The sequence below is a fragment of the Schistocerca nitens genome, chromosome 4, assembly GCF_023898315.1.
Source record: "Schistocerca nitens isolate TAMUIC-IGC-003100 chromosome 4, iqSchNite1.1, whole genome shotgun sequence".
Taxonomy (NCBI): domain Eukaryota; kingdom Metazoa; phylum Arthropoda; class Insecta; order Orthoptera; family Acrididae; genus Schistocerca; species Schistocerca nitens.
The window spans coordinates 407,499,942-407,527,177 of record NC_064617.1 but is presented as its reverse complement, the minus strand read 5'-3'; the positions used below and the strand labels follow the sequence as shown (position 1 = coordinate 407,527,177).

Below are 27,236 nucleotides of genomic sequence, written 5' to 3'. Positions count from 1 at the left end.
GAGTTTACAAAGCAAAAGAATTTACAAAACAAAAGATGAATCATCACTAAAATATTTCATTATTTTATAAATTAATCCAGAAATGAATTTAATAATTAGTGTTATATTGTGCAATTAATATTATGGATTTTAAGTATGCCACAAATTTTGTAGTTTCAAATATTTTCAAAAGAAGAGTAATTTTAACTGTTAGTACATATTGATTGTAACACATTAATTTCTTTTTTATACATTTTAGCCTGAAATATTATACATATTATACAAAATCATGTGACTTCTTTTAGTGAAACAGCTGAGATAATTTTAACCTATGCAGGCATATATAGCTTACAAGATATCCGTTATCTCTATAAAAAGAAAAAGTAATGTTGGAGGAGGAGGATGATTCAGTACATAACCTTGAGCCTGTTCTTGTTTTATGAAAGCATAGTTTTCATTGACATCTATTGAAATGACTGCTGTGTGTGATGAAGCCATTCCCCTTTTCCTTTCTTTTTTCATTTTTTTTAAACATCTTTGTCTTGGCTATGTACTAATGTGGTATTAAGTTGTTCAGATGCCCCAGCAAACTCTCAAAGTGAGCTCGAGCACCATATCATTTGAGTTCAGTCAGTTGAAACCGACTGACTGTACTTGACTGAATTTTGTTCATCATTATCCTCAAATTTTGATTGTAAAAGGGCTCAAATTTGTCCCATGACTGTGATCAAGTTCTACTGTAAAACCCTTCTCTTTGAATAATTTTTGAGTTATATGAACAGAATAATCAGATACATTGAATGTCTAGAATATTTTTCTCCTAGACCACTGTAGCACAGCAGGAATTGTCAGCATCTGAATCTGTTTTTTTCATGATGTAGTGAGTAAATTCATTTTTAATTAAATCAGTAGGCTCGTCCATAACATCAGATTTTTCCCCAAACTTATTTCCAAGTCATTTTTTCCTCAGATAATTAATCAACTTCAAGAGCAATTTGAATTTTTCATTTTACATTTTCATGCAGGTACACTCTGTAATTTTCATGGGAGGAGTGAAGCACATGGCTTACCACTAAAAGTACTTTTCTGTAATTGAAATACTTTGTCAGGTGGTAATCTGACATCTGCTACCTCATCTTTGGCATGTAAAATAGCTTCAGTACTACACTCATCAATTTTAATTTTTTTACTTTATTTGAAGTAGCTGTTTCCTGCAAGACGTTCACAGTTTTTGACATGGTTTTAATTTGTAGCCCTTTGGAAAAAAGAAATCTGCTCTGTTCTATGGCTACAATACAAAGCTTTTTACTTTTATTTTTTTTTTAAATTGATGATTTATATTTCTTCAAAGGGCTGCAACCAATCTTTTGTAAAAATTCATACTTCTGCAGAAACCTACATTGATGGTGAACATAAATAGTTTTTAAATTGACACCAGCTTCCATTTGCACTTTTAAGATACTTAAATTAGTTTCAAATAGTTCTTCAATAGAGCGTATGGCTTTTTGTTTGATATACTTTAATAAATGACAATTACTGTCAGTAACTCCCTGACACTGCATTTCTCCATTACACAGCAAATTTTAAAAATGTTAAAAAACACTATAACTAGTTACACTTATGACAATAATTATTGTCCACTGTGTTATTTAGAAGCTCAGATCAATTGTTGGGTGAAGTGTGTCATTCACAGCTATTTTCACACTGGTGTAAAATCTAGAAAAGAAACAAAATTTGACCAACATCTTTTTCCTACTATCAGAAACTGAAGAATTACTTACCAAAATAGTTGAGCTATACTCACCTGTACACACTACAAGGGAATGTTATTCAACAGTTTACAGAAATAAGGTAACAATGGTATGCTGCTGTGTATTTCTACAAAGCTTCGACATTATTGATTCCATAACTCATGCAGAAAGAAGCACTAGGTAGTTCAGTGCATTACATAAACAGAGTTCATGCCTTCACGTTAAGCAAAGTGTTTAATTTTATTTTTGTTACACATTACTTTTACTTTTGAAGGGTAGCAAGATGGACATTGTTAAACAAAAGAACAGTAAAGTCAGCAACTCTACACACTATGGGTAAACATGTGAGTTTTGTTAATAGTTTTTGTCTGTGAAGTAATACACAACAAATGAGTGAAAAACTCATTAATTTTTGTTTCTTATTTGATAGAGTACATCTTTTAGAAGAGGAATATAAAAAAAGAGTTATTCGATTATCCTTTTCCCTTTCAGTGCTCTTAGCATGGGTTCTGTATTTGGTTTTTTTTTTAAACAGTGAAAACTGCAATTAAAGATTTTTTCCAGCCATGAAAATTTCATGATGTTTTAATTAACATTTCTCTGAACTCTATATATTGATGCACAAACAAATAAAATTGTATCAGCATTTGTCGGTAAATAAGGAAGAAATAAGTTATTTTGTATATTTGGACACACTGTATTTCTTCACTTGACAACCAAAATCTGTTAAATTCCAAAAACTTCAAAACGCTACAAAATCTAAATGGTTTGAGACAGCACAGAATATTTTGGTTCCTTAATTAGATTCAAAAAAGGGAACGAATATGCCAAGTTACATCAAAACCTGAGACAATATCTGTCAGTTGTTATTTTCTGATTGATTTGTCATGGAACGGCGCAGTAAAGCCCAAGAATTTTCTTGCTACAGTGCAGTACCCATTCTCTGAAACAAAAACCAATACATAAATTTTATTGGTTTCAGAAATATTTGAGTTTAAAGTCCAAAATCAGTTAACTTCATCTCATTTTATGGTATCCCAATTACTAGTTGAAGGATTTTTGTCTCCTCCAATGTTGAGAATATGACTGGCGAATATATGAAGCCTATTAAAAAGACGAAGTTACACTAAAGCTTTTGGTTACATTTGGGGGTGTTATGTTTGACAATAGAAGAATCCAATTTTAAGTATATTTCCACCCTTGCTGCTGAGACTTTGCTTAACAGTCTTATATGGTAGCTTCAGTTTCTATGTTGGTGGACTTGAATTTCTTGTCTAGTGAAATGAATACACACCTACAGTTGGCCTCAGTGTATCCTTTTGACATACACATAGATTTATGTTAAAACCCTTATTGCTGTCAATTTAAGGTTTTAACCAGTTCTGTGTATCTGATATTATGTGAGCTCCACTACTGTTTAGTGGTGTCCGACTCTGGAATTTTAATTGTCTCATATGTGGATAGCATTTCTTTGCATCTTACACAAATAATATAGTGTCTCCTACAGCTGTCATTACATGGACTGGATGAAGAGTCACCTAACCTAAAAAGCTTCTGTTCAGAACCAGAGGGCTACGATCAGTTCTGGGGATAATGTAGCAGCTTCAGTCAAATTCTGTTGAGATGAGCTCGTCTATTGCCATCCTCTCTAGTAGTTGGTAGAGCCCAGATAGCGAGCATTGATCAATCCAGTGTGTGCCACAACCTGAAGTTTATTACATCTTGATCCCTTAGTGGCTGCAAGAACAGCTGAATGTGGCCTCCTGAAATACACACAGAATGTAGATGATCCTTCCAATCCTTTGCTGCCATTCGCCTAAGGGAAACTACTATTTTACATTTTAATGGTGTTGCCATCATTTAACTGTAACGATTTTTATTTTATTGTTATACAATCCAAATTTTGACATTAGGCCATTTTTCAAGTACAAAAACTTATTTATATGTAAAGATAAAGATATTTCATAGTAAATCAGCAGTTGTGTATTCTGCAAACCTGGACTTTTTGGAAAATCATTTCCCATATTGGAGTGTAGGTATTAATTTGATAGTGCAATATTTTCACCTTTTCTGGCTGTCAGCCTTTCAGTGCTGCTACGTAAGTCTGTTAGCAAACATAACTCATAAAAATCAAGACAAAAAGTAAGCTTCGAAGAATCAATAAATTTATCCCAGACTTTTCTCTCATTGTAACATACACCACTTTCTTCGGTGCTGTTGCTACAGCTCTGAAAGGTAATTTGCAATCCGCTTTAATGTAATGTATCATCAAATTATTTATATGTCAAAATTATTTATATGTCAAAATACAAATAAGATTTTGTACTTGACATATCAATAATATTTTGTATTTGAAAATGGCCTAAGGCTGAAATCTGGATTGTTTAACAATAAAATAAAAATTATTACTGTCAAATGGTGACAGCATCATTCAAAAAATTTACCATGACTGTCACTTCAGCCAAAATAAAAATTATATACCATTTAACAAATGTTTGAATTCTTAATGACTGACAGAAGCCTATACTTTTCTGTTTGCTTCCCTCTGCCATGGGACACAGCAGACTTCTCTGCAGGTTGAGTGTGACCCTATTGCTGTGTCACTTTCAGTGGGAAATAGCACCTCAGATCTGTTGGTAAGTGGGGCGAATGTAGTACTCTGAATTTTTCCTGGTTGCTGCTTACCTGTTTCTTCTTAATCTCAAAACAAAATTTCTATGAGCTCAGCCCCTCCAGATCAAGGTCCTGGATTTGGCTCTTTGTTCTGAACTCCCTAGCCCTACCACTGACTCGATCCTCACAGTCTAATTGTCAAGTAATACCAGATCTTTTTTAGTCAGGAGGTAGTATCCAAAGATTAGATTAGATTAATACTTGTTCCATAGATCATGAATACGGCACTTCGTAATGATGTGGAACGTGTCAGGTTAATAAAAGATGTCTGTACAAGATGTTACATTACACAAAATATTGCACGACACTAATGTTTAAGTTGTTGTTTTTTTTCCCCTTAATTTATATCTATAGTACCTGAGATAACTTTGGTATTTCTGATAAACAACTCTTGGTAGTTGCCCAACACACCCTTTTACTGCAGCTTCCTTCACTTGTCAACAGTCAGGTTGACTTTTAGCTACTTGCAAACAGCAACCAATTCATTTGGTTGGTGCAATTTTGATCTGGGTAGTAAACAATTACTGGCAACTTTAAATTAACTTTGCTTATTCCCTTTTAATTTCATGACACATTACATTAATGAGGATTGCAAATTCCCTTTCATAGCTGAAGCAGCATTGCTCAAGAAAGTGGTGTATGTTACAATGAGAGAAAAACATGGGATAACTGATTCTTTGAAGCTTACTTTTTGTCTTGACTTTTATGAGGTTGTGTCTGTTAGCAGACTTATGTAACAATGCTGAAAGGCTGACAGCCAGAAAAGGTGAAACTATTGCACTATTGCATGAGTACCTACACTCCAATAAGGGAAATGATTTTCCAAAAAGTCCAAGTTTGTAGAATACACAACTGCAGCACACAACTGTTGATTTACTATGAAATACCTTATGCATTATCCTTGTAAGCTTCCAGTAACTCTCAGAAATGCACCTTTACTCACATAAGATATACACTGAAATTAGAGGAAATGGTTATCTAAACAAGGATGCTGTTGCCAAAATTTCTAGGAAACACAGATGTAGTTTACGACTGACAATACAGTAGCAGTTTTGCATGTCACTCAAAAATGTCCCAGATTCCCTTATATATGGCAGTAGACAAATATCTTAACATATTCAGTGAAATGTGAAGGACAAATGACATGAATGGTGAAGTGTACGAAGCTAGAGTTTTGAATTGCACCTGTCTTTACACAAGGAGCCTACACATTTGTGAATATTTCATTAGAAATTACAGCAGCTGTCTGTACATTATTGAATATTATTTGTGTGATCTGATTGCAGAATGATGTTGTTTCAGCTGTTTACTGACATAAGCAAATAAATTTTGCATCAGTATGCCTCTTCAGAATTGCTATGCAAGACAGATTTTTGACTCAAGAGGAAATCCTACAGTTGAGGTACATGAAGTGAGGTAGTTTTGCAATAATTTTTGTTTGTGAATTAATCTTGTAGGCTAGTTATTCCCTTTATGTTGAATGTGAAGAAATTATGCATTTTTATATTACTGAATACATTTTTCTTTTCAATTTATTTTTTAATAGGTGGACTTGTTGACAGATCAAGGTCTGTTCCGTGCCGCTGTTCCATCAGGGGCAAGTACAGGTGTTCATGAAGCCTTGGAACTTAGAGATGAGGAGAAAAACAATTACATGGGCAAAGGAGTTAGGACTGCTGTTGACAACATCAACAAAATCATTTGGCCTGCACTTTCTAAATCGGTACTGTTGTAGCCCTTATTCTAATACAATGTGACATATTACCAGCTTTCAGTCAATTCATGGTTTTCTGAGAAAGAAAAAACCTTGGCCAAACAAGTTGTGGAAGGTGTTTCTAATTGCTGTTTAGTATCACTAGAAATGAGGACTTGTATTCCAAACATTGGGGTGAAAAAGGAGGTATAAATAATCTGAAGGTTGTCATGGATACCACAGGTTTGATCTTATTGGAAATTGTATGTTCCTGTTGCCTCCTATCACCTTTGAACTGATCTGTCAGGATATTTATGGGAGGACCTACAGTTTGATGTGAACTACAAATCACATTTCAACTTGGTATTTTTCATATTAATAGATCATTGTCAGAGGTGAAGGAAACAAAAAATCACAGAAAAATCCTAGGACTAATTGAGGATTGAACCATAGACCTTTCACATTGTGTTATGTTTAATTTTTTAAAGTGTCATCAGTCAATAAATATCCACAAAGCAGAAAAAATTAATATTTGAACACAAACACAACTGTTAAGAAGTGTTAGTCTGATTCTTGAAATTAAAAGATCAACTCATCAAGGTTGCCCATAATACTGAGGAACTGTCAACAGACCCTCCTCATTTTCTCAACAAATGTTTTGAGTGTGGGAAATACTTTCCTCGCAAACCTTGCACACGTAGCCCAGTGGTACACTAGTATGTGTGGGCATTAGCGGGAAAAAAGGCAAATATGACATGGAAAGTACTTCTAATTTTTCAGTAGCTTTATTGGAACAGGACACAATTACATAAAAATTAACATGGGACATTACCAAAGCAAAATTACATAGCAATAAAAATGGATCCAGTGGGTATGATTCCAGTAGCACATAGTAACCTCACAGAATTGAAGTTTCAGCAAGTGACAAGTAAAAGTGTCAACAGTTATGCACGATTATTCCCTAACTTGCAAATACAAGGAAGTAAAACTTACGGGCATGGGAGTGGTAGACTGGCAATCAGGGGACATACGGCACACTATCCACTGTGATGCACTCATTCCTGAGAATTCTGTGGTACAGAAGTAACCTACTGATCCTGTGAAACTGTTGGGGGTGGCATGAAAAACAACAATCTAAAATTGGTCCATATGAACAAAATTCTAATGCTCTGCTGCTAGTGCTCAGCAAGGCTTTTGCAGATGCCTGCAGTCATTGTTCAGGTGAAGCGTGTGATTCAGACTCAGCAGTGTCTTCTTCTCTGTAGCTGTACATGTCCAGAATGCAGTCACTGTGCCTTGTGGCAAGTCTCATCTTCAAGTTCAAACAGCACAAAGGACACTCACTGTAAAACACTATCTCACTTAAATGAGCACGTCAATCATTCAGCATTGGCATGGGAAGTGCTAGTCAGGGAGTTGTTTCCATTGCATGCTTCTCTCCAGGAAAAACCCCAGAGCTGCCACAAGGCAGTGCATGGTGGAGAGAGATTTCACTATGTTGGTCCGCTTTGCTCACAGCCGATCCAAGTTGTCTGCTGTTGTTGTCTGCTGAAGGTAAAAGGTGGCGAGCGTGCATGCACTGCAGCATGTCGCCACATGTATATGATTTGAATTAACCAAATAAATGGTTAATATGTTCTTCTATGATGTGTTAGGTGAAGGTGTGCCATGCAGTTAACAGATAGAGGTGTTGTAAACACCATTGAACGTTTATTTCAACACTTAACTTGACATAAGCAATGGAAAGGACAGGTTGGAATATTAACAGTTATGGAAAGAATGGATTTCTGAACACCTTAAAGATGACACATCGAGTCGCAGACAAGTACAATGAAAAGACTGTTGCACACTGAGCTTTAGGCCAAATCCTTCTTCAGGAAAGAAAGAAAAACACACACATTCACACAAGCAGACACACTTCTTGCACATATGACCACTATCTCCGGTCACCGTAGCCAGCATTTTATCGGTGGATGTGATATGCTGCTCCATACTTTTCTGCCAGTAGCTAGCAGCATCCCTGCCAGTAGCTTGCAGCATCCCTGCCAGGCAGCACAGCAGTTGCCCAGATTGATGATATATTTCCCCCTCTCCTGGCCAATACGGGGAAGGATGCTTGGTGTGAGAGGTCAAAGTGCTTTTGCCACTGTACGGCACAGGTAGGCTGCTGATAGTGAGTGGTTGACCATCTCTGCTCCATGTCATCCCTTGAAAGGAGAAGGCAGTGGAGACGCTGGCAAAGTATGGCATTTCCATTGGTGTGGGCATTGTCTCAGATTGGGAGGTTTGGACAGCTGGTCAGAAACCCTCGGAAGGGCAGTTCCTGGTTGCCCTGAGGGCTCATTGGTGGTGCTGACCATGGTTGTTCTTGGAATGTGGTGGCAAGAGCTAGTGGCATCTGGTGCAGACAGTTCCAGTATAGCTGATTCCACTGTGTTTGTAGTTGACACCAGTTGTTGCAACCATCACCATTTGATGCACTGATGAAACATTATGGGTTTTCAGATTCATCCTGTTGTGCCGCCAAACATGCTGCCCTAATTGGAGTGCTAACTTTGTCCTCATCTAGCTCCAGTGGGGGAACAGCAGAGTGAGGTGCATCCATTGAGAGCTGAGAGGTGCCATGAAGCAGCTTGGCTGGATTGCAGCTGTTGATGAGTGTTGCTATGTTTGTTGCTAGAAAACAATTGAAATATCCTTCAGAAGTAGCCACACATAATTGATTAAGCTTTTGAGTTTTAAAAATATGCAGACATCTTTCCATAGTGCCATTGAATGCAAACTAAAATATAGGCTTTTTTACATGATCGATGCCACTGTGGATACTGATGTGCTTAAAGGCATTTACCATGAACTGTGACCCACTGTCAGTAATAAGGGTACAGTGGATATCATCTTCAGTAGAGTGTTGGATCTCATGATAGTATGCGTAGCTAGACTGATTCCACATGCAGAGGTGTCAGTTGATATGTTGCTAGACATGGTGCTTATCTAAGGTTTTTAGTTGCTTAAATGCCTGTTGACAGGCCTGGGATCAATAGGATTTGGTGCCTTTTCTCTAATAAATTAAAGGACGTGAGATCTTGGTGCTGAAAAGGATTACTCAAGGATAATAACTGAGTTTACCCACAGACACTCAGAAGTCTTTGTTTAGTTGCAGACTTTTCTTGCTTTCTGTGCGAGTGACTGTCAGTTGGAAGTAAATAATCAACATTTGGAAAGACTATATTTAAGGCCACACTGTGAAAGTCTGTGAAACATAAGTTGCAAATTTCACAGATGTTCAATGTTTGTTTTACATGTGATGATAATATTATCTAGGCAATTAATTTACACATTGTGGAATACCTTGTTAGATTGTTCGGTGTTTCTTTGTCATTGCCCATATTGGTTTAGGCAGGCCAAGAAATAGTCTCAGATGTTACTGAACTAAACATGTGTTAACATTCAGGACAAAGCAATAGATCCTTATTTTTTGTTCTGCATCATAAAATTCCTGGCCTAAGGTGCAGGCCACTAAGGGGTTGCCTTGGGCAACATTCGTTACATATGTAAAATATTAAATATTTTGTTGCTCTTTTATTTTAAAGATAATAATTTTCTGATTGTAAGAAAGATTTAATTGTGAGAGTCTTTTTGTTGTGCCTATCTGTGACTCAGCTTCTCCACTGTATGGTTAGCAGCAACTTTCCTTCTCATAATATGTGGTCTAGTGGCTAGCATTGCTGTCTCTGGATCATGGGGTCCGGGGTTCGATTCCCGGCCAGGTTGGGGATTTTTATCTGCCTGGGGATTGGGTGTTTGTGTTGTCCTCATCATTTCATCATCATCATTATTCGTGACAGTTGCTAGATTGGACTGCGTAAAAAAATTGGACTGTGTAAAAATTGGGACTTTATACGAGTGATGACCACGCAGTTGAGTGCCCCCCAGACCAAACATCATCATCATCATCCTTCTCATAATACTGTTACATTCCATTCTGGATTTTCCATTGCTTGATTTAATTTTCTGATTAAAATGATAACCTCAGTGAGAATTGAAAACTATCAAATTACCTTCCATTGGGAATGTGGAATGCACTCAACTACTGTGACACGACATTCATAATGACGAAGAGCAGCAGTCAGTTGTTTCCTTTCTGGCTTTATTAAAGCAGATAAAGATTTTGGCTAGTAACTAGCCATTATCAATGCAGTATTTCAGATTTTTGGTATATGCCATGGTGTATTCAAAACCTGAATTACTGCACTGATCAGTTGTTTCCTCTCTGGCTTTATTAAAGCAGATCGCGATTTTGGCTAGTAACTAGCCATTATCAATCCAGTATTTCAGATTTTCGATACATGCCATAGTGTGTTCAAAACCTGAATTACTGCACTGATAATGACGAGTTACTAGCCGAAATCTGGATTTGCTTTAATAAAGCCAGAAAGGAAACAACCCCTTGCTGCTCTCCATAATTTTGAATGAAAAATATTATTTTATTTTTAGAAATGCTAATTCCAAAAGATATTTTTTTCTCTTTCCTGTTGTTCAGTACCATACAGCCCTAGATTGCCTGAAAAGGAGAACTTCCACTTTTAAATTTAACAGGTTTTATAAAAACTTGAAAAATTTGCTATAAATTGAAGTAGTTTTTATTATATTTTTAGATATTAGTCTCACGACAAGAAAAATCTTGTATTATTTGAAATAATATTCAAATTCTTCTTAAGAATTTGTAATAGACACAGCTTTCAAAAATACCAAAAGCTACCAAAACATGTATGCAAATTTCAAAATAATTAAGTTCCAAACAATAGCAATTTTGTGTACTCTACTTAGAACTGAAATTGTTAACTAAGTTAATCAAATATAAGTACAAATCGGTCAGTATCTTTCAATGATATTGAATGACGCCTTCCAGTTGAAGCAACAGGAAATGGGCCTACTCCTTCAAAATATTGTGAGTCGTGACTGACTGCTGATGGTGGTGTTGCTTTCTTGCCACTGGAGATCTATATCCAGCAAATGATCCATGCGGTAGTATGAAGTTGATGTTGATTTTGTTTAATTCACAACTGATATGTATAATTAAATTGTAAAACAAATTTAATGAAGAAATGAGACATGAAAATTAAATCACATATGTTGTTCATAAAATCTATAAACTAAAATCTGGGAGTTCTCCTTTTCAGACAATGTTAGTTCAATCCAGTATATTCTCATTGGTTCTCTGATCTATCCGTCTAATCTTCAGCATTTTTCTGTAGCCCCACATTTCTATACTGCATACCATCCACATTTCACTTCTATAGGAGGCTATATTCCAGACATAATTTCTGAAAAGATTAACTAGCATGTAAATTTATATTAGATGTTACAATATTTCCCTCCTTCACAAGCACTTGACACAAAAATAAGCAAACCATGATTACCTAAATGGTGTGACAAAAGTGTGTGGCCAAACTTTCAGGAATCATTCTTGATGTGTAAAGGAAGAAAATGTTGCATGGAGATGAGTCCAGAAATGCTTTATTTCCATGTTATAGCTCAGTTTCCACATTTTGACACAGAGGAAAAGAACATTTCAGCACATTATGTAACACTTTCCTAAATGAAATGTTCAGAATGTCCTCTATTTTTAAGGATTCCTGTAGCAATCAGCTGCTGATCTACATCTACTTCTTCATCATTGATCCCTGATATGATGATATATCCCTAAAGAACTGCATATTGCTTCACAATCTTCCACAGTATGACACGAAGACTTTGTTTGTCTTATATTGGGTTTCTGTATATAACAGCTTTCAAATGCCTGCACAACTGACAGTCTAGTGAGTTATGATCCAGTGAGCATGGACGCCAATGAATTGGTCAGCCTCTTCCTATCCCTCTATCATGGAATCTGTTATCTAGAAGCCTACGAAAATTAATACTGAAATGAGGAGCAGCTCCATTGTGTATGAAGTACATCACTCATGAAGCCACGTGCCCTAATAGAAAAGATAAGAGTATTCTCTAAGAAAGCAGGGCACCTTTCTCTGCTGAGCATAGGTGGAAGAGCACAAGGTCCTAACAAAAAGTCACCAACAATGCTGGCCCAATTGTTGACAGGAATTCTTTGTTGATGATGCAATTGCACAATTTCATGAGAATTTTCCACAGCCCATACATGGTGATTGTGAAATTTCATAGTCTTATCACATTGAAATGAAACCTCATCCATGAACATCACATTTGCGCTAAAGTGAGGGTTAACACATTGTTGAATGAACCATTCACAGAAGTGTACCCACACGGGGCTATCAGCTGCTGATCTACATCTACCTGGTAGAGAATTCAATGAACCACCTTCAAGCTGTCCCTCTACCATTCCACTCTCGAACGGCACATGGGAAAATGAGTTCTTAAATTTTTCCATACAAGACCTTATTCCTCTTATTTTATCGTGTTGATCATTTCTCCCTATGTAGGTGGGTGTCAACAGAATGTTTTCGCAATTGGAGAAGACAACTGGTGATTGAAATTTCATGAGAAGATCCCATCGCAACAAAAAACACCTTTGTTTTAATGATTGACACTCCAGTTCACGTATCATGTCTGTGGCACAATCTCCCCTACTTCGTGATAATACAGAACGAGCCGTCATTCTTTGAATTTTTTTGACGTCATCCATCAGTCCCACCTGATGCAGATCCCACACCGCACAGTAATACTCCAGAGTAGGGTGGACAAGTGTGGTGTAAACAGTCTTTTTAGTAGACCTGTTGCACCTTATAAGTGTTCTGCCAATGAATCACCGTCTTTAGTTTGCTCTACCCACAACAATATCTATCTGATCATTCCAATTTAGGTTAATTGTAATTGTAATCCCTAAGTATTTAGTTGAATTTATAGCCTTAAGATTTGTGTGACTTACCGCATAATCGAAATTTAGTGGATTTCTTTTAGTGCTCATGTGATTAACTTCACACTTTTATTTATTGCCACTTTTCACACCATACTGATACCTTATCTACATCATTTTGCAATTCGTTTTGCTCATCTGATGACTTTTCAAGACTGTAAATGACTGCATCATCTGCAAACAATCTAATAGGGCTACTCAGATTGTCTCCTATGTCATTAATATAGATCAGGAACAGTAGAGGGCCTGTAACATTTCCTTGGGGAACGCCAGATATTACTTCTGTTTTATTCGATGACTTTCGATCTATTACTATGAACTGTGATCTTTCTGGCAGGAAATAACGAATCCAGTCGCACAACTGAGGCGATATTCAATAGGCATGCAGTTTGGTTAGAGGATGCTTGTGAGGAACAGTGTCAAAAGCCTTCTGGAAATCTAAAAATATGGAATCAACTTGATATCCCCTGTCGATAGCACTCATTACTTTACGGGTATAAAAAGCTAGTTGTGTTTCACAAGAATGATGTTTTCTGAATCTGTGCTGACTATGTGTCAATAAATCATTTTCTTTGAGGTAATTCGTAATGTTTGAACACTGTATGTGTTCCAAAACCCTACTGCAAATTGGCATTAGTGATATGGGCCTGTTATTCAGCGGATTACTCCCATTTCCCTTTTTGGCTATTGGTGTGGCTTGAGCAATTTTCCAGTCTTTAGGTACAAAACTTTCTGTGAGCTAGCAGTTGTATATAATTGCTAAATATGGAGCTATTGTAGCAGCATACTCTCAAAGGAATCTGACTGGTATACTATCTGGACCAGAGGCCTTGCCTTTATTAAGTGATTTAAGCTGCTTTGCTACATTGAGGATATCTACTTCTGTGTTTCTCATCTTCACAGTTGTTCTTGATTGGAATTCAGCAATATTTACTTCATCTTCTTTGGTGAAGGAGTTTCGGAAAACTATGTTTAATAACTCTGCTTTGGTGGCACTGTCACCGTTGTTATCGCCGTTGTTATCGCACAGTGAAGGTATTGATTGCATCTTGGCGCTGGTGTGCTTTGTATATGACCAGAATATCTTTGGGTTTTTTGCCAGATTCTGAGACAGAGTTTCATTGTGGAAATTATTAAAAGCGTCTCGCATTGAATCAAGCACTATATTCCGAACTTCTGCAAAACTTTGCCAGTTTTAGGGATTTCGCATTCTTTTAAATTTGGCATGCTTTTTTCATTGCTTCTGCAACAGCGATCTGACACGTTTTGTATACCATGGGGGATCAGTACCATCACTTATTAATCTCAATTACTGTTGATACTATCTCTCTGAAATCATTCCACATCTTTTCTATGCTTACGTGATCACATCAGGAGTGGATACTGTCTCTTAAAAAGGCCTTACGAGCATTTATATCAGCTTTTTTAAATAGAGGTACTTTCCGTTTCTTTTTGATGGTTGTAGGTGTTATGGTATTCAGCCTAGCAGCAACCGCCTTGTGGTTGCTAATCCCTATATTCGTCTTGATACTACCTATTTCTCCAGGATCATTTGTTGCTAAGAGGTCAAGTATGCTTTCAGAACCAATTACACTTCGAGTGGGCTCATGAACAAATTTTTCAAAATAATTTTCTGAGAAAGAATTCAGTACAATTTCGGATGACATTTTATGCCTGCCGCCGCCTTTAAACATATAGTTTTTCCAGCATGTTAAGCGTAGATTGAAGTCGCCACCGACTGTTAGGTTATGTAAAAAAATTTCGGCCGAACTTATTTCTGGCTTTAGCCAGCTTTCTGTACCTATAACTATTTGAGCTTCAGTGCTTTGCATCAGAGCTTGGAGCTCTGGTTCTTTCCCAACACAGTCATGACAATTTATAACTACAATACAGATCGTTTTTACAACTACCTTACTGTGCTTTACTTGTCCCCTTTTAGAAGTACGCCCTTTCTGTGGTTTTCTGAGACCCTCTAACCTAAAAAACCGCCCAGTCCCTTCCACACAGCCTCCTCTACCCATGTAGCTGCTTCCTGTGTGTAACGGACTCCTGACGTATTAAGTGGAACCAGGAAACCCACCACCCGATGGCGCAAGTAAAGGAATCTGCAGCCTACACGGTCACAGGACCGCCTGAGCCTCTGAGTCAGACCCTCCACTTGGCTCTGCACCAAAGGACCACAGTAAGTACTGTCGATGATGCTGCAGATGGTGAGCTCTGCCTTAATCTTGCAAGCAAGACTGGCAGTCTTTACCATTTCTACTAACTGCCCAAAACCAGAGAGAATCTCCTCCGATTCAAAGTGACACACATCATTGGTACCAAGATGGGCCACCACCAGCAGCTGGCTCCACCCTGTACTCTTCATGGCATCCGGAAGCACCCTTTCCACATTTGGAATGACTCCCCTCAGTATGCACATGGAAAACACATTGGCTTCCTTCCCCTACTTGGCAGCCATGTTTCTAAGGGGCCCCATTACGTGCCTAACGTTGGAGCTCCCAACTACCAGCAAACCCATCTTCTGTGAATGCCCAGATCTTGTAGGCCGAGAAGCTTCCTCTGGAACAGGGAGGATGACTGCATCCAGCTCAGAGACTTCATCAGCCACAGATAATGCCCGAAACCTCTTCGTCAAACAATTCGGGGAGGCCCTATGATCGGCCCCTCAGAAAGTCTTTCATTGCCTGCCAGACTTTGGAATGATCTCCCACTCGACCACAGTTGAGGGATCAACCTCAGTGCATGCAGTACCCTGAGTGGCCACAGCAGTGGACTGATCGGGGGACATGTGGGATGTGCTTGACGTCCCTCGCATACCTGCCTCCGACCCCCCACAGTGATGCCCCTTGGCAGTAGCCTCAAGGTGTGTGACAGAAGCCAACACAGCCTGGATCTTTGAGCAAAGGATCAACAACTCAGGTCACATCTGTTCACAGCAATCAGAGTTCCTATCCATTACTGAAGCTGCTCCTGTTTGAAGCTCATAAAAATATGTAATAAACGAATGGTGTACTCGAATTATCCCCAGTAGGAACTCACGGTGCTCTCTCACTGACGGTCTAACCAACACTGAAATGTTCTAACCAAACAGAACAAAAGCCTGTACAATACGAGGTGCAATACAAGAGTCGATGACAACAGCGGTACTCTATGTTACAATGTTATTAAAATAAGAGGCTGTGCCTAGGAAGCAGTCAAACATGCAAGAATTTACAAAAATAAACTAGTAACTACACATAGTGCCCGCATGTGCTGTAAATGGTAGGGATACAGCAGGTTCTCCTATGGCACTCTCCAGACTGTCATGTGGTCAGCATTATTTTCAGTTAATTATCTTACACTGACACTAGGGCTGTTGTCAACTGCATGAAGAAGTTCTTTCTCCAGTTAGGTATACTCATCCATTTAGGCCTCCCGCAGATGTGAGCAGTAGGCTTAAACTTGTCATTCTCCTTAAGATTGCGTCAAATGTCCTGCTCTTGGGGTACCATTGTTCTGGAAATCACTCCCAATACAAACATTGAGCACCATAGCCATTACCATCTGCTAACTCAAACAGCAAATGAGCATCTGCCAACTCCACGGTTGAGTATACTTCCATTGAAGTGTACAGGAAACTAAGTCAATGATGGACACTAAACAGCTGATGCTCTGTGCTCGTGTAGTCTGTGATGAACCCTAAACAGCTGATCCAAGTAGATCAGCGAGGTTAGTCACATCTAAACACAAGCAATAAAGTGAGTAATGTGTGAACATTACCTTTGTTGCATAGGAACAACAAACAGTGGTTGTGAAACTAAGAATAACAATTCACTGTACATTCTAACAAGACATAACCAAGAGGATATTCTCAACATTTCCTGTAAGAAAATGTTTTATTTATTGCTGGTACATACAGTTTTTGTGTGTTCTCCATAATTATATCTATTACTTCTACATAAAGACAAGTCATTATAACTAATAATCCTGAAAAGTACTTAACCAATTTACTTCCAATTCTTACACAATACTCTAATAAACAGTCAGACATATGTAGGCTATATATGTTCTTCATATACAGGGTGAGTCAAAAAGGGCTTTACAGCTTTGGAATGATATAGAAATTTATTTAGATAAATTACAGAATGGGTAGATGTGTCATTATGTAGCAAACAACGAGTTTGATTCACGAAGTGCATCAGTATGACATTCAGCCACCAGAAGTGCCATTGTAGTGCACAGTTAAAATGACTGCTTTCACTGCTGTGGAACATGCTTGCCATGTGTTTTGGTTTCATGAAGTGAACTCTGCAATAACTGTTCAGCATAATTTCGCACCAGATATGTTAGAGAACCTCCAAGTGGGCCTACAATGTACTGTTGCACAAGAAATTTGTTGAGGTGGGTTGTTCACTATGATATGATAAATCAACAGGTCACCCGCATGTTGATTATATTGAACAGGTTAGGGAGAGCATTGCCTGCAGTCCACAACAATCAACATGACATTTGTCTCACAAGACTGGCATTCCACAGAAGAGTGTTTGGTGCGTACTGTGTAGTTGTTTAGACTTGAAACCATACAGATTCACAAAGGCACAGCACATTAGTAATGCAGGTAAGGTTACTTGTGGGAAATTCCATGCCAAAATGTTGCATTGGATAGACATTCCTGGATGCAGTACTCTTCAGTGATGAGTCAACATTTCATATAAGTGGCATGGTTAAAGCACACCCCAAAGTTAATGTGTTTTGTACCCTTAGCATACTGAAAGTGTATGGCCCTTTCTTCTTCTTGGAGAAAACTGTCACTGGTAATGTGTATCTGGGTATGTTTGATTTTTTTTTAATTCTGCAGTCAAATGAAGATGACTGAGATGGGATAGCTTATTACCAGCAAATGGTGCACCACCACGTTTTCTCATGGAAGTTTGACGTTTCCTTGGTAGTCGGTTCCCAGCTCAGTGGATTGGCCATGAAGGGCCAATTATATGGCTACCTTGCTCCCCAGACCTGACACCACTGGATTTCTTTCTCTGGTGTATAATTAAAGACCATGTGTATGTTTCTCCCCTACCAAACCAATTTAGTGGACCTAAAAAATCTAATCTACGTTGCCGTTGCACAAGTTACACCTGATTTTCTGCAGTCTATGTGGTAAGAAATTGATTACCAGTGGGATGTTTGCTGCATCACAAATGTAGTTACATCAAAGCAAAGTGACACTTGAAACTTTTATGTGAAACTTGAGGTTGTTTCGTACAAAATGACACACCTGCCAGTCCTGTGAGTAATCTCAGTAAATTTCTATATCATTCCAAAGTTGTAAAGTGCTTTTAGACTCACTCTGTATACAAAAGACATATATATGTAGTACATAAGGTGGAACATTGTTACCAAATATCTCGAAAAAATCTTGACCAGCTTACTTCAGATTTTTACACAGTTTTCTAATGAATATACAGATGGATATAGGCTATGCTTTTCTAATATATGTAATGTATAAACATATGTGTAATATGTAATGGGGAAACACTGCCAGAAATCTGGAAAAGTTCTTTACTAATTTACTTAAAAATTTTACACAATACTACAACTAACATTTGGATAGATAGAGGCTATATTTTGTCTTAATACATATAAAATGTAGTTGTATGTGTAGTATGTAAAGTGGAAATCTCGAAAAGTTCTTGTCCAGTTTACTTCAGATTTTGACATGATACTCTAATGAACATTTGAATTAACATAGGATGTATATCTTTGTAGCATATACAGGGTGATTATAATTAAAGTTAAATTTTCAAACTGCTGTAGTAGAAATAATACCACTTTTCAGAATGACGTCAAACTGCAACGGAGTACTATCGGAGAAGGGGGAAAATGTTTGGCAGAAGAAAAAAAAAATAGTTACAAAATAGTAGCAATAGATGGCACTGTAAGCTTTATAACTTAACACTGGTCAACTACAAATGACAAATGAGTCACACAGCAATGCCTAAGGTGTACATTTGACATTAAACAAACTACATTGCTCAGTGTGCATGAGTGTATAGGTGTGATACTGTTAGTTACGTAATCCGATCCACCACGGCAAGGTCATATGACATCGCATGGGAAAAGTCAGTTTTTAACTATCCTGATGCCAAAAACCACATAAAAAGTGTGAATCAAAATCAACTCAGATATTTATTTATGTGTGACTGGCACAAAACATGTTCAATATGTTGTCCATCGTTTTCTGCAGCAAGTTGAAATCAACAAACAGCATGTTCCACAATTGATAGAAGTGTTTCCAGGGTCACATTCAGAATGTGTTGCACAATGCATGCCTTCAATGCACCTAAGTTTGCATTCGGAACCCTGAATGCAACATCTTGCAGATAGCCCCACGGCCAGAAGTCACACGGATTAGGATCAGGTGATCGAGACGGCCAGGCCGATAATTCTAGCATTTCTGAAATGGCACTTCAGCAGCTGGTTAACTGGATTTGCAATGTGTGGAGGTGTGCCATCTTGCATAAAAATGATCTCATCCATACATCCACGCTGTTGGAGAGCTAGAATGATGTGGTTGGGCAAAAGACACCCATAGTGCTTACCATTGATGATGCAGGTAACAGGACCGGAAGCACCTGTCTCTTAGAAAAAATATGGCCCTGTGATAAATGATGCCATAAACCCGCACCCCACAGTGACCTTTTCAGGATGAAGTAGTACCGGTTGATTAGCGTGTAGATTTTCCGTTGCCCATATTCAACAATTCTGTGTATTGACATTAGAGTCCTGCATGACCAAGTAAGCGAGCACAAAATACGAGGTGGGGCGAGCACACCCTAACTGGATAGGCTGCCCGCACTAGTTCTTGTGACTGAGCATAGAAGCCGTGACCGAATACGTAGCACATAACTTCAAACACATTTACACGTGTTATTATCCGTGTGACACTGCAGCCAGTATGGGCTTCTCATTTGTGGTGTGTCTCTCTCTGTAATCATGCAGCGCAAGGAAGCCAGTGTAGTAAGATGTAAGATTGAAACCAATGTTTACACATTAAAGAAACAGGAAGGTCTAAAAAGCCAAGTATGGAGTACATTTCTGTTGGTTGTAGATGAAAACAGTGCGTCTACTGGGTACGTATCGTGCATAAACTACTCCACTTTATTGTTTTCCCAGTCGGGAACCACTCATTTAAAGAAACACAGTTGCAAGAAACCTCACAAAGATCGTTTCTTTGGCCATCCTTCCGTGATCTTAATATGCTTGAAATAAGTGAAAAGCAGGAAATTCTTAGCAATGTGCGACAAATGTGTGCTACGTTCACAGGTACAACATGCAATCATTAACATAATCGTTTTTGCATAGTTAGTGGAAAGTGTATTATAGAGAAACGGGAATGTTGTGACTCGTATAATATTTCATTAACGTAAAACACCTCGTTTTTATGGGAATGGGGGTCGTGTTGTTTGGGGGGAGAGACCAAACAGCGAGGTCATCGGTCTCTTACGGGAACGTTTCGATGATCTCGATATCAGTTCTGTATTACTTGTCTCTTTTGTTTATTATCATAGATCCTTCAAGTACTGTGTCATCACCACCCACAAAGAGAGATCGTTTCAAGGAATGGAGGAACAACAGATCATCCGCAGCAGATGAAGTAGGTCTTTACATTTTAATGCACCCCGGAGATGATGATGACATCTTAAATTGGTGGAGCAGACATGAAACAGATCTGCCAGATTTGGCTGCAGTTGCAAGACGTATTTTATGCATCCCAGCAACAAGCGCATCTAGTGAAAGCTGCTTTAGTAAAGCCGGAATGTTACTAACAAATTGCTGCAGCCAATTAAATCCGGGACGCGTTAGTGATTTACTGCTGATCAACAATAACTATAATTCTGTTTATGTTGCAAACAATTGAAAAGTACGAAAAGCTACATCTGTAAATGTTAAATGTTCTTTGTATGCTTTCTTTATGAAGATGGTTGTCTTCTATATTACAGGGAAAGCACATATTTAATGTTTCCTATAAATGAAAGGAAAAATATATCATTTCTTTGGAAATGAGACTCGTCTTCTATCCGCGATTGTATAGAAATATCATTTTAGTTTCCAGGTGCTTTATGAATTTAGCTGTGTCACGTACCCGTTCTTGGAAACGTTACTTTTGTATTAAAATAGAGAGAGAGAGAGAGAGAGATAAATACACTGTGTGTGAGAGAGAGAGAAGAGAGAGAGAGAGAGAGAGAGAGAGAGAGAGAGAGAGAGAGAGAGAGAGAGACCTTGGATTTGTACAGTACAGTACAGTGCAGTGCAGCGAGCCGGGGCGAGGCGAGGTGAGATGTCAGCGGTGACCGGTCATGCTCGGTTATCCGCGTGTCCGGAATCCGGACAACAGACATGGGGTGAGTATGTGACCGAGCCGAGTCGTATGGGGCCGGACACGAGCGGCTCGGTCCCCCAGTCAACAGGTGAGCCGTGACCGGTCAAACACTGAGCGTTGCAGCACTCTAATTGACGTATCCTGTCAGATGGACGTGGGCTTCGTTTGTCCACAAAATCTTCCATGGCTTATTATTGTCCATTTCCATGTGAGGAAGAAATTCTAAAGGAAAGGTATCTCTTTCTGGCAGGTCAACAGGAAGCAGCTCATGCACATGGATAATTTTGAATTGTTATCAAAGAAGGATGTTTCATAGGATCTTATGCACTGTGCTTACAGTTATGTCCAATGTTTGGGCAATTCTCCATGCACTGCATGTTTACACACCACCACTCATCTCCTCCTGCATTGCTGTGGCCACTGCTTCCACAGACATCAAATCAATTCGTTTCCTCCCTCTACCAGGTTGCACACCAAAAGAACCCATCTTTTCAAATTTCCGAATCATTTTCTCCAGACCTACAGCAGTCATCAAACCAATGCCTTTCCTCAAAACCTTCTGTGTCTGGAACTTTCTGCAGAGCGATGTGTGCACACTCATCATTCTTGTAATACAACTTTACAAGCACAGCGCGATCCTGCATTGAGACAGTAATTGCAAAAGTCACAGATGCGAAAGGAGGAAAAGCCGTGTACCTGCCGTGTTTATACCAACTTCAATGGGCCGTGCGAATGGCAGGTTTATTCATTTATGTATTCTGACACTTGCAGCACCATCTATTGATCAATGTTCCCACTATTTTTTTTCTACTGCCATAATTTCTCCCTTCTCTGATAACACTCCGTTGCAATTTGACGTCATTCTGAGCAGTGGTGTTATTTCTACAGCGTTTTGAAAGTTTAACTTTAATTTTAATCACCCTGTGCAATTTATAAATATATATTTAACATATAAATGGGAACATTGTATCCAAAAATCACGAAAAGTTCTTATCTGATTTATCTCAGTTTTTTACATGAAGTTCTAATGAATATTCAGGTGGACATATGCTATACAGGGTGATTCAGCTGCCCCTACTGATGTCGTTTTGTGCAATCTGCACTACATCTGTATCAGGAACAGTATCCATACAGGCAACAGCCACATAATTGATGTAAGTTTCCTCTCAAAGCTTTGGATGAGTGTTAGCAAATGGAATTATAATGGGCGACTTGTCAATTTTAAGACTAATAAACTAATGTAAGGTAACAATAGATATATGTACCTTAACATGGTTATCATTTTTTAAAATATATGGATATAGTATATATGGTGTTACTCTTTAGAGAGATACTATATCACATCTGTAAGAGCACAAAGGGGTAGAGGTCTCTTCTGAACAGCACGTTGCAAGGCATCCCAGATATGCTCAATAATTTTCATGTTTGGGGAGTTTGGTGGCCAGCAGAAGTGTTCAAACTCAGAAGAGTGTTCCTCGAGCCTCTCTGTAGCAATTCTGGATGTGTGGGGTGTCGCATTGTCCTGCTGGAATTGCTTCCCAAGTCTGTCAGCATGCACAATGGACATGAATGGAAGCAGATGATCAGACAGGATAGTTATCTACATGTCACCTGTTAGAGTCATTTCTAGATGTATCAGGGGTCCCATATCACTCGAACTGCACATGCCCCACACCATTACAGAGCCTCCACTAGCTTGAACAGTCCCCTTCTGATATGCAGGCTCCATGGATTCATGAGGTTGTCTCCATACCCATACACGTCCATCCGCTTGATACAATTTGAAACGAGACTTGTCTGACCAGGCAATTGTTTCCAACCATCAACAGTCCAATTTCATTTTTTTTTTTTTTTTTTTTTTTTTTTTTTTTTTTTGGGGGGGGGGGGTGAGGCATAAAACTTTGTGTTATGCAGTCATCAATGGTACATGAGTGGGTCTTCAGCTCTGGAAGCCCATATCAATGATGTTTTGTTGAATGGTTAGCATGCTGACACTTGCTGGTGGCCCAGCATTGAAATCTGCAGCAATTTGCGGAACAGTTGCATTTCTGTCATGTTGAATGATTCTCTCCAGTCATTGTTGGTCCCATTCTTGCAGGATCTTTCTCCGGCCACAGTGATGTCAGAGATGTGATGTTTTACTCGATTCATGACATTCACGGTACACTCCAGAAATGAAATGGTCATACGGGAAAATCCCCACTTCATCATTGCCTTGGAGATGCTGTGTAGCGTCGCTCTTGCATTGAATATAACATCACATTGCCCTACGTCTAGTCTCATACTGATGCAGGAAGAAGTTGTCCTCAAAAAGTTGTGGGGTTTGAATGTCTCTGTAAGTTTATTCTGTTTACAGTGCTTAATCTTTTTCTGACGGTTCAGAAATGTTGCCTTATACAGTGTGTAACACAATCAAAAACAACAGGAGATGTCAAAAGGAAGCATGGAAGTGACAACATTCCAGTATATAACCCAGTGAAAAGAATAACATATGCCTCACTGCATTAATGTGCTAAAGCAGTATCATAAATAAACTTTGTGCAATAGGCATTGTGTAATTTATCCGTTACTCTCTGTCATTTTGACAGTGTGCTTCACATCTGCTGAGCAAACTGGCCAACAACATTGTTCTGTCATGTGGGGTTGCATAAAACGACATCAGTAGGTGCAGCTGAATCACCCTGTATATTTTTTAATATTTATAAGGGGCAATAGAAAGTTACCGTTTGAAGACTGTACAGTCCAGATTTGGTAAGCCAAACAGGTAAAACTCTGAGAGCAGTGAGGCAATCATCCTTCTGATGAACCAGGTTGATGATACTCATTTAGTAAAACACCAGGTCCTGTTTTGTGAAGAAGTCTGTAAATGCCTGTTCCACATCCTCATCTGACATGAGTTGTTAAATCTTCAATGCCTTTGTTAAGGAACTGATGGTGTGATAACTGCATTACAAGAAATATGGACTGTGAGATGGGTGCTTGAGTGTCTCCCACTTAAGTTGGTATAATTTCTGGTTTATGACATTTGTGACATGGGTATGTGCATTATGATGTGCAAAGCACCCAGCATGGTCTTGATGTACCACTCCACAACAGTGGTTTTTGACAGACATGCTGCTCCATACATATTATTCATTCTCTGATGGATGCCTACAAGTGTTTGTCCTTTAGCAACCAAGAAAAGAATAACAGCCCTTTGGTCCTGTTTGGAGACGTGTGATAGTAACATTGCCATAGATCACATTTCCACATTTACTATGTGCATGTCATAAAGACATGAATGCCACACTAATCCTTTGCCTACATGTCAGTGCTTATATATCTGCATTGGAGTCACGCTATGTTGCATATACACTGCAGCAATGCTTTCAAGTGGAAACTTTTTGATCGAAGTAAATTTGCTGTATTAGGTACAAATGTTCTACCTGTTGGTGACATGTGAAAATTTTTTGGGGTCCAGGATTCGAACCCAGATTTCCTGCTTACCGCGAGCAGTTGCCTAAATTTCCGTATGTCACACTGTCTACAGCCCTATGCTGTAATCTCTTACTTTCATCACTGAATGATCGCAGCTAAATTCTGTATTCCTGCATTAGTGAGAACAAGACTATGGGGAATCAAGACCTGTAAATTATCATCTAGTGCCCTTCTCGGCACATAATATTTACGTTAATGTCTACATCCTTATACCATATTATTTTTGCATTAGTGAGAATAAGACAATGGGGAATTGAGACCTATGAATTATTATCCAGTTCCCACCTGATCATGTAATAATTACGTTGCTCGCCTGGTTAGCCATGCGGTCTAACGCACAGCTTTCCGGGTTGGGAAGGAGCACCTGGTCCCCGGCATGAACCTGCCAAGTGGACTTGTGTCATGGTCCAGTGAGCCAGCCAATCTGTGGATGGATTTTAGACAGATTTCCATCTCCCTTGATGAATGCGAGCTGGTTCCCCTTATTCCGCCTCAGCTACACTATGTCGGCGATTGCTGCACAAACAAGTTCTACACGTACGCGTACACCATCATTACTCTACCACGCAAACATAGGGGCTACACTCGTCTGCTGTGAAACGTTCCCTGGGGGACTCCACCGGGAACAGAAATGCACAATAACCCTGAAAGAATGGTTCGGTGTTGGGCAGTGGAGGAGTGAAGTGGACTGTGGTAGTCGTCGTGGGGTTGTGGACCACTGTGGCTGCATTGGGGATGGAGTCACTCCGTCGTTTCTAGGCCCCCGGTTAACATACAAAATTTATGTTGATAATAATTGACCGATGTTCAGAATAAATTTGCTGGATGTGAATTAATTGGCATCAGCTGTAGTAGGTACAGATTTTCTACCTGTTGGTGGCATTTGAAAATTTTTACCAGACTGTGACTCTAACATGTTGCAGAGTTGTAGACAGTGTGACCTGTGGAAGTCTGGGTCGATTGGGGAGTAGTGCATGAGTAGCCTAATGGCACTCATGATAAGTGGGATATCTAGATTGGAGTCCCACTCTGGCACAAATTTCCATGTCACCAATAGTTAGAACATCTGTACCTAATGCAAATGACACCATCTTACTCTCAGTCAATGAACTTACTTCAGCCTCATTTCAAATGGCTGTCAATTATCATCAGTGTAAATATTATGTTCCAAGGCCGGCACTAGATGATAAGTCATATGTCTTGATTCCCCACAGTCTTATTCTCATTAATGCGAGAATACAGAGTTAAGCTCTAAGCATTTAGTGATAAATGTAAGATACTATCGTATAGGGAGTAAGAAGTACGACACATGGAAGTAAGGGGAACTCCCAGAGGCATACACTGATAGCCTAATGATAAGGGGACCACTTACAATAAGGGGGAAATCTGGGTTCGAGTCCTGGTCTGACACAAATTTTCATACATAACCAACAGGTACAATGTTTGTACCGAATACAGCTGACTTAGTTATTCGCATTCAGTGAATTTATTTTGATCTAATTTCGAAGGGTTGTCAGTCATCATCAGTGTAAATAAAAAAATAAATAAATAGGCAACTTTCCGATCTCCCCTTAGATAATATATAAATATACAGGGTAGTCAGGAACATTCTGAAAAGCTTGTAAGGTGTTGCAGAGTAGGTTGTGCTGAGAAATAATTAAGAAAAATATGTGGTGCTTTGCGCCATTTCTGAGTTATTTAGCATTAAAGATAGCCAATCTGTCCATCATGCATGCAAATTCAAGTTCCAACTAACCAAATGAAGATGGGCAGCACCACCTTTGGCAGGCTGCTGGAATATGCGTGAACATCAACCTGACTGGCTAATTTCAGTGTTAAATAAATTGGAAATGGTGCAACATATCAAATCCAGAATGAGATTTTCAATCTGCAGCAGAGTATGCACTGATATGAAACTTCCTGGCAGATTAAAACTGTGTGCCGGACCGAGACTTGAACTTGGGACCTTTGCCTTTCACGGGCAAGTGCTCTACCAACTGAACTACCCAAGCACGACTCACGCCCCAGCCTCACAGCTTTACTTCCACCAGTATCTCATCTCCTACCTTCCAAACTTTACAGAAGCTCTCCTGCAAATCATGCAGGACTAACACTCCTGAAAGAAAGGATATTGTGGAGACATGGCTTAGCCACATCCTAGGGGATGTTTCCGGAATGAAATTTTCACTCTGCAGTGGAGTGTGCACTGATATGAAACTTCCTGGCAGATTAAAACTGTGTGCCGGACCGAGACTTGAACTCGGGACCTTTGCCTTTCGCGGGAAAGTGCTCTACCAACTGAGCTACCCAAGCACGACTCATGCCCCAGCCTCACAGCTTTACTTCCGCCAGTGGTGCCTGGTTTGCAGGAGAGCTTCCGTATAGTTTGGAAGGTAGGAGACGAGGTAC

The 27,236-nt window shown here is 39.0% G+C and overlaps 1 protein-coding gene across 1 annotated transcript in view; it reads left to right on the top strand.

The window, feature by feature from the left end:
* Window positions 1-790: 790 nt before the first annotated feature.
* Window positions 791-27,236, top strand: part of LOC126251992 (enolase-like) — a 115,238-nt gene continuing 88,792 nt past the window's right edge. The window contains exons 1-3 of the mRNA XM_049952772.1: window positions 791-859; window positions 5,706-5,805; window positions 5,950-6,126. Of these exons, the coding sequence (XP_049808729.1) occupies window positions 5,743-5,805; window positions 5,950-6,126 (240 nt within the window). The 5' untranslated portion in view covers window positions 791-859; window positions 5,706-5,742. The remainder of the gene's footprint in view (window positions 860-5,705; window positions 5,806-5,949; window positions 6,127-27,236) is intronic.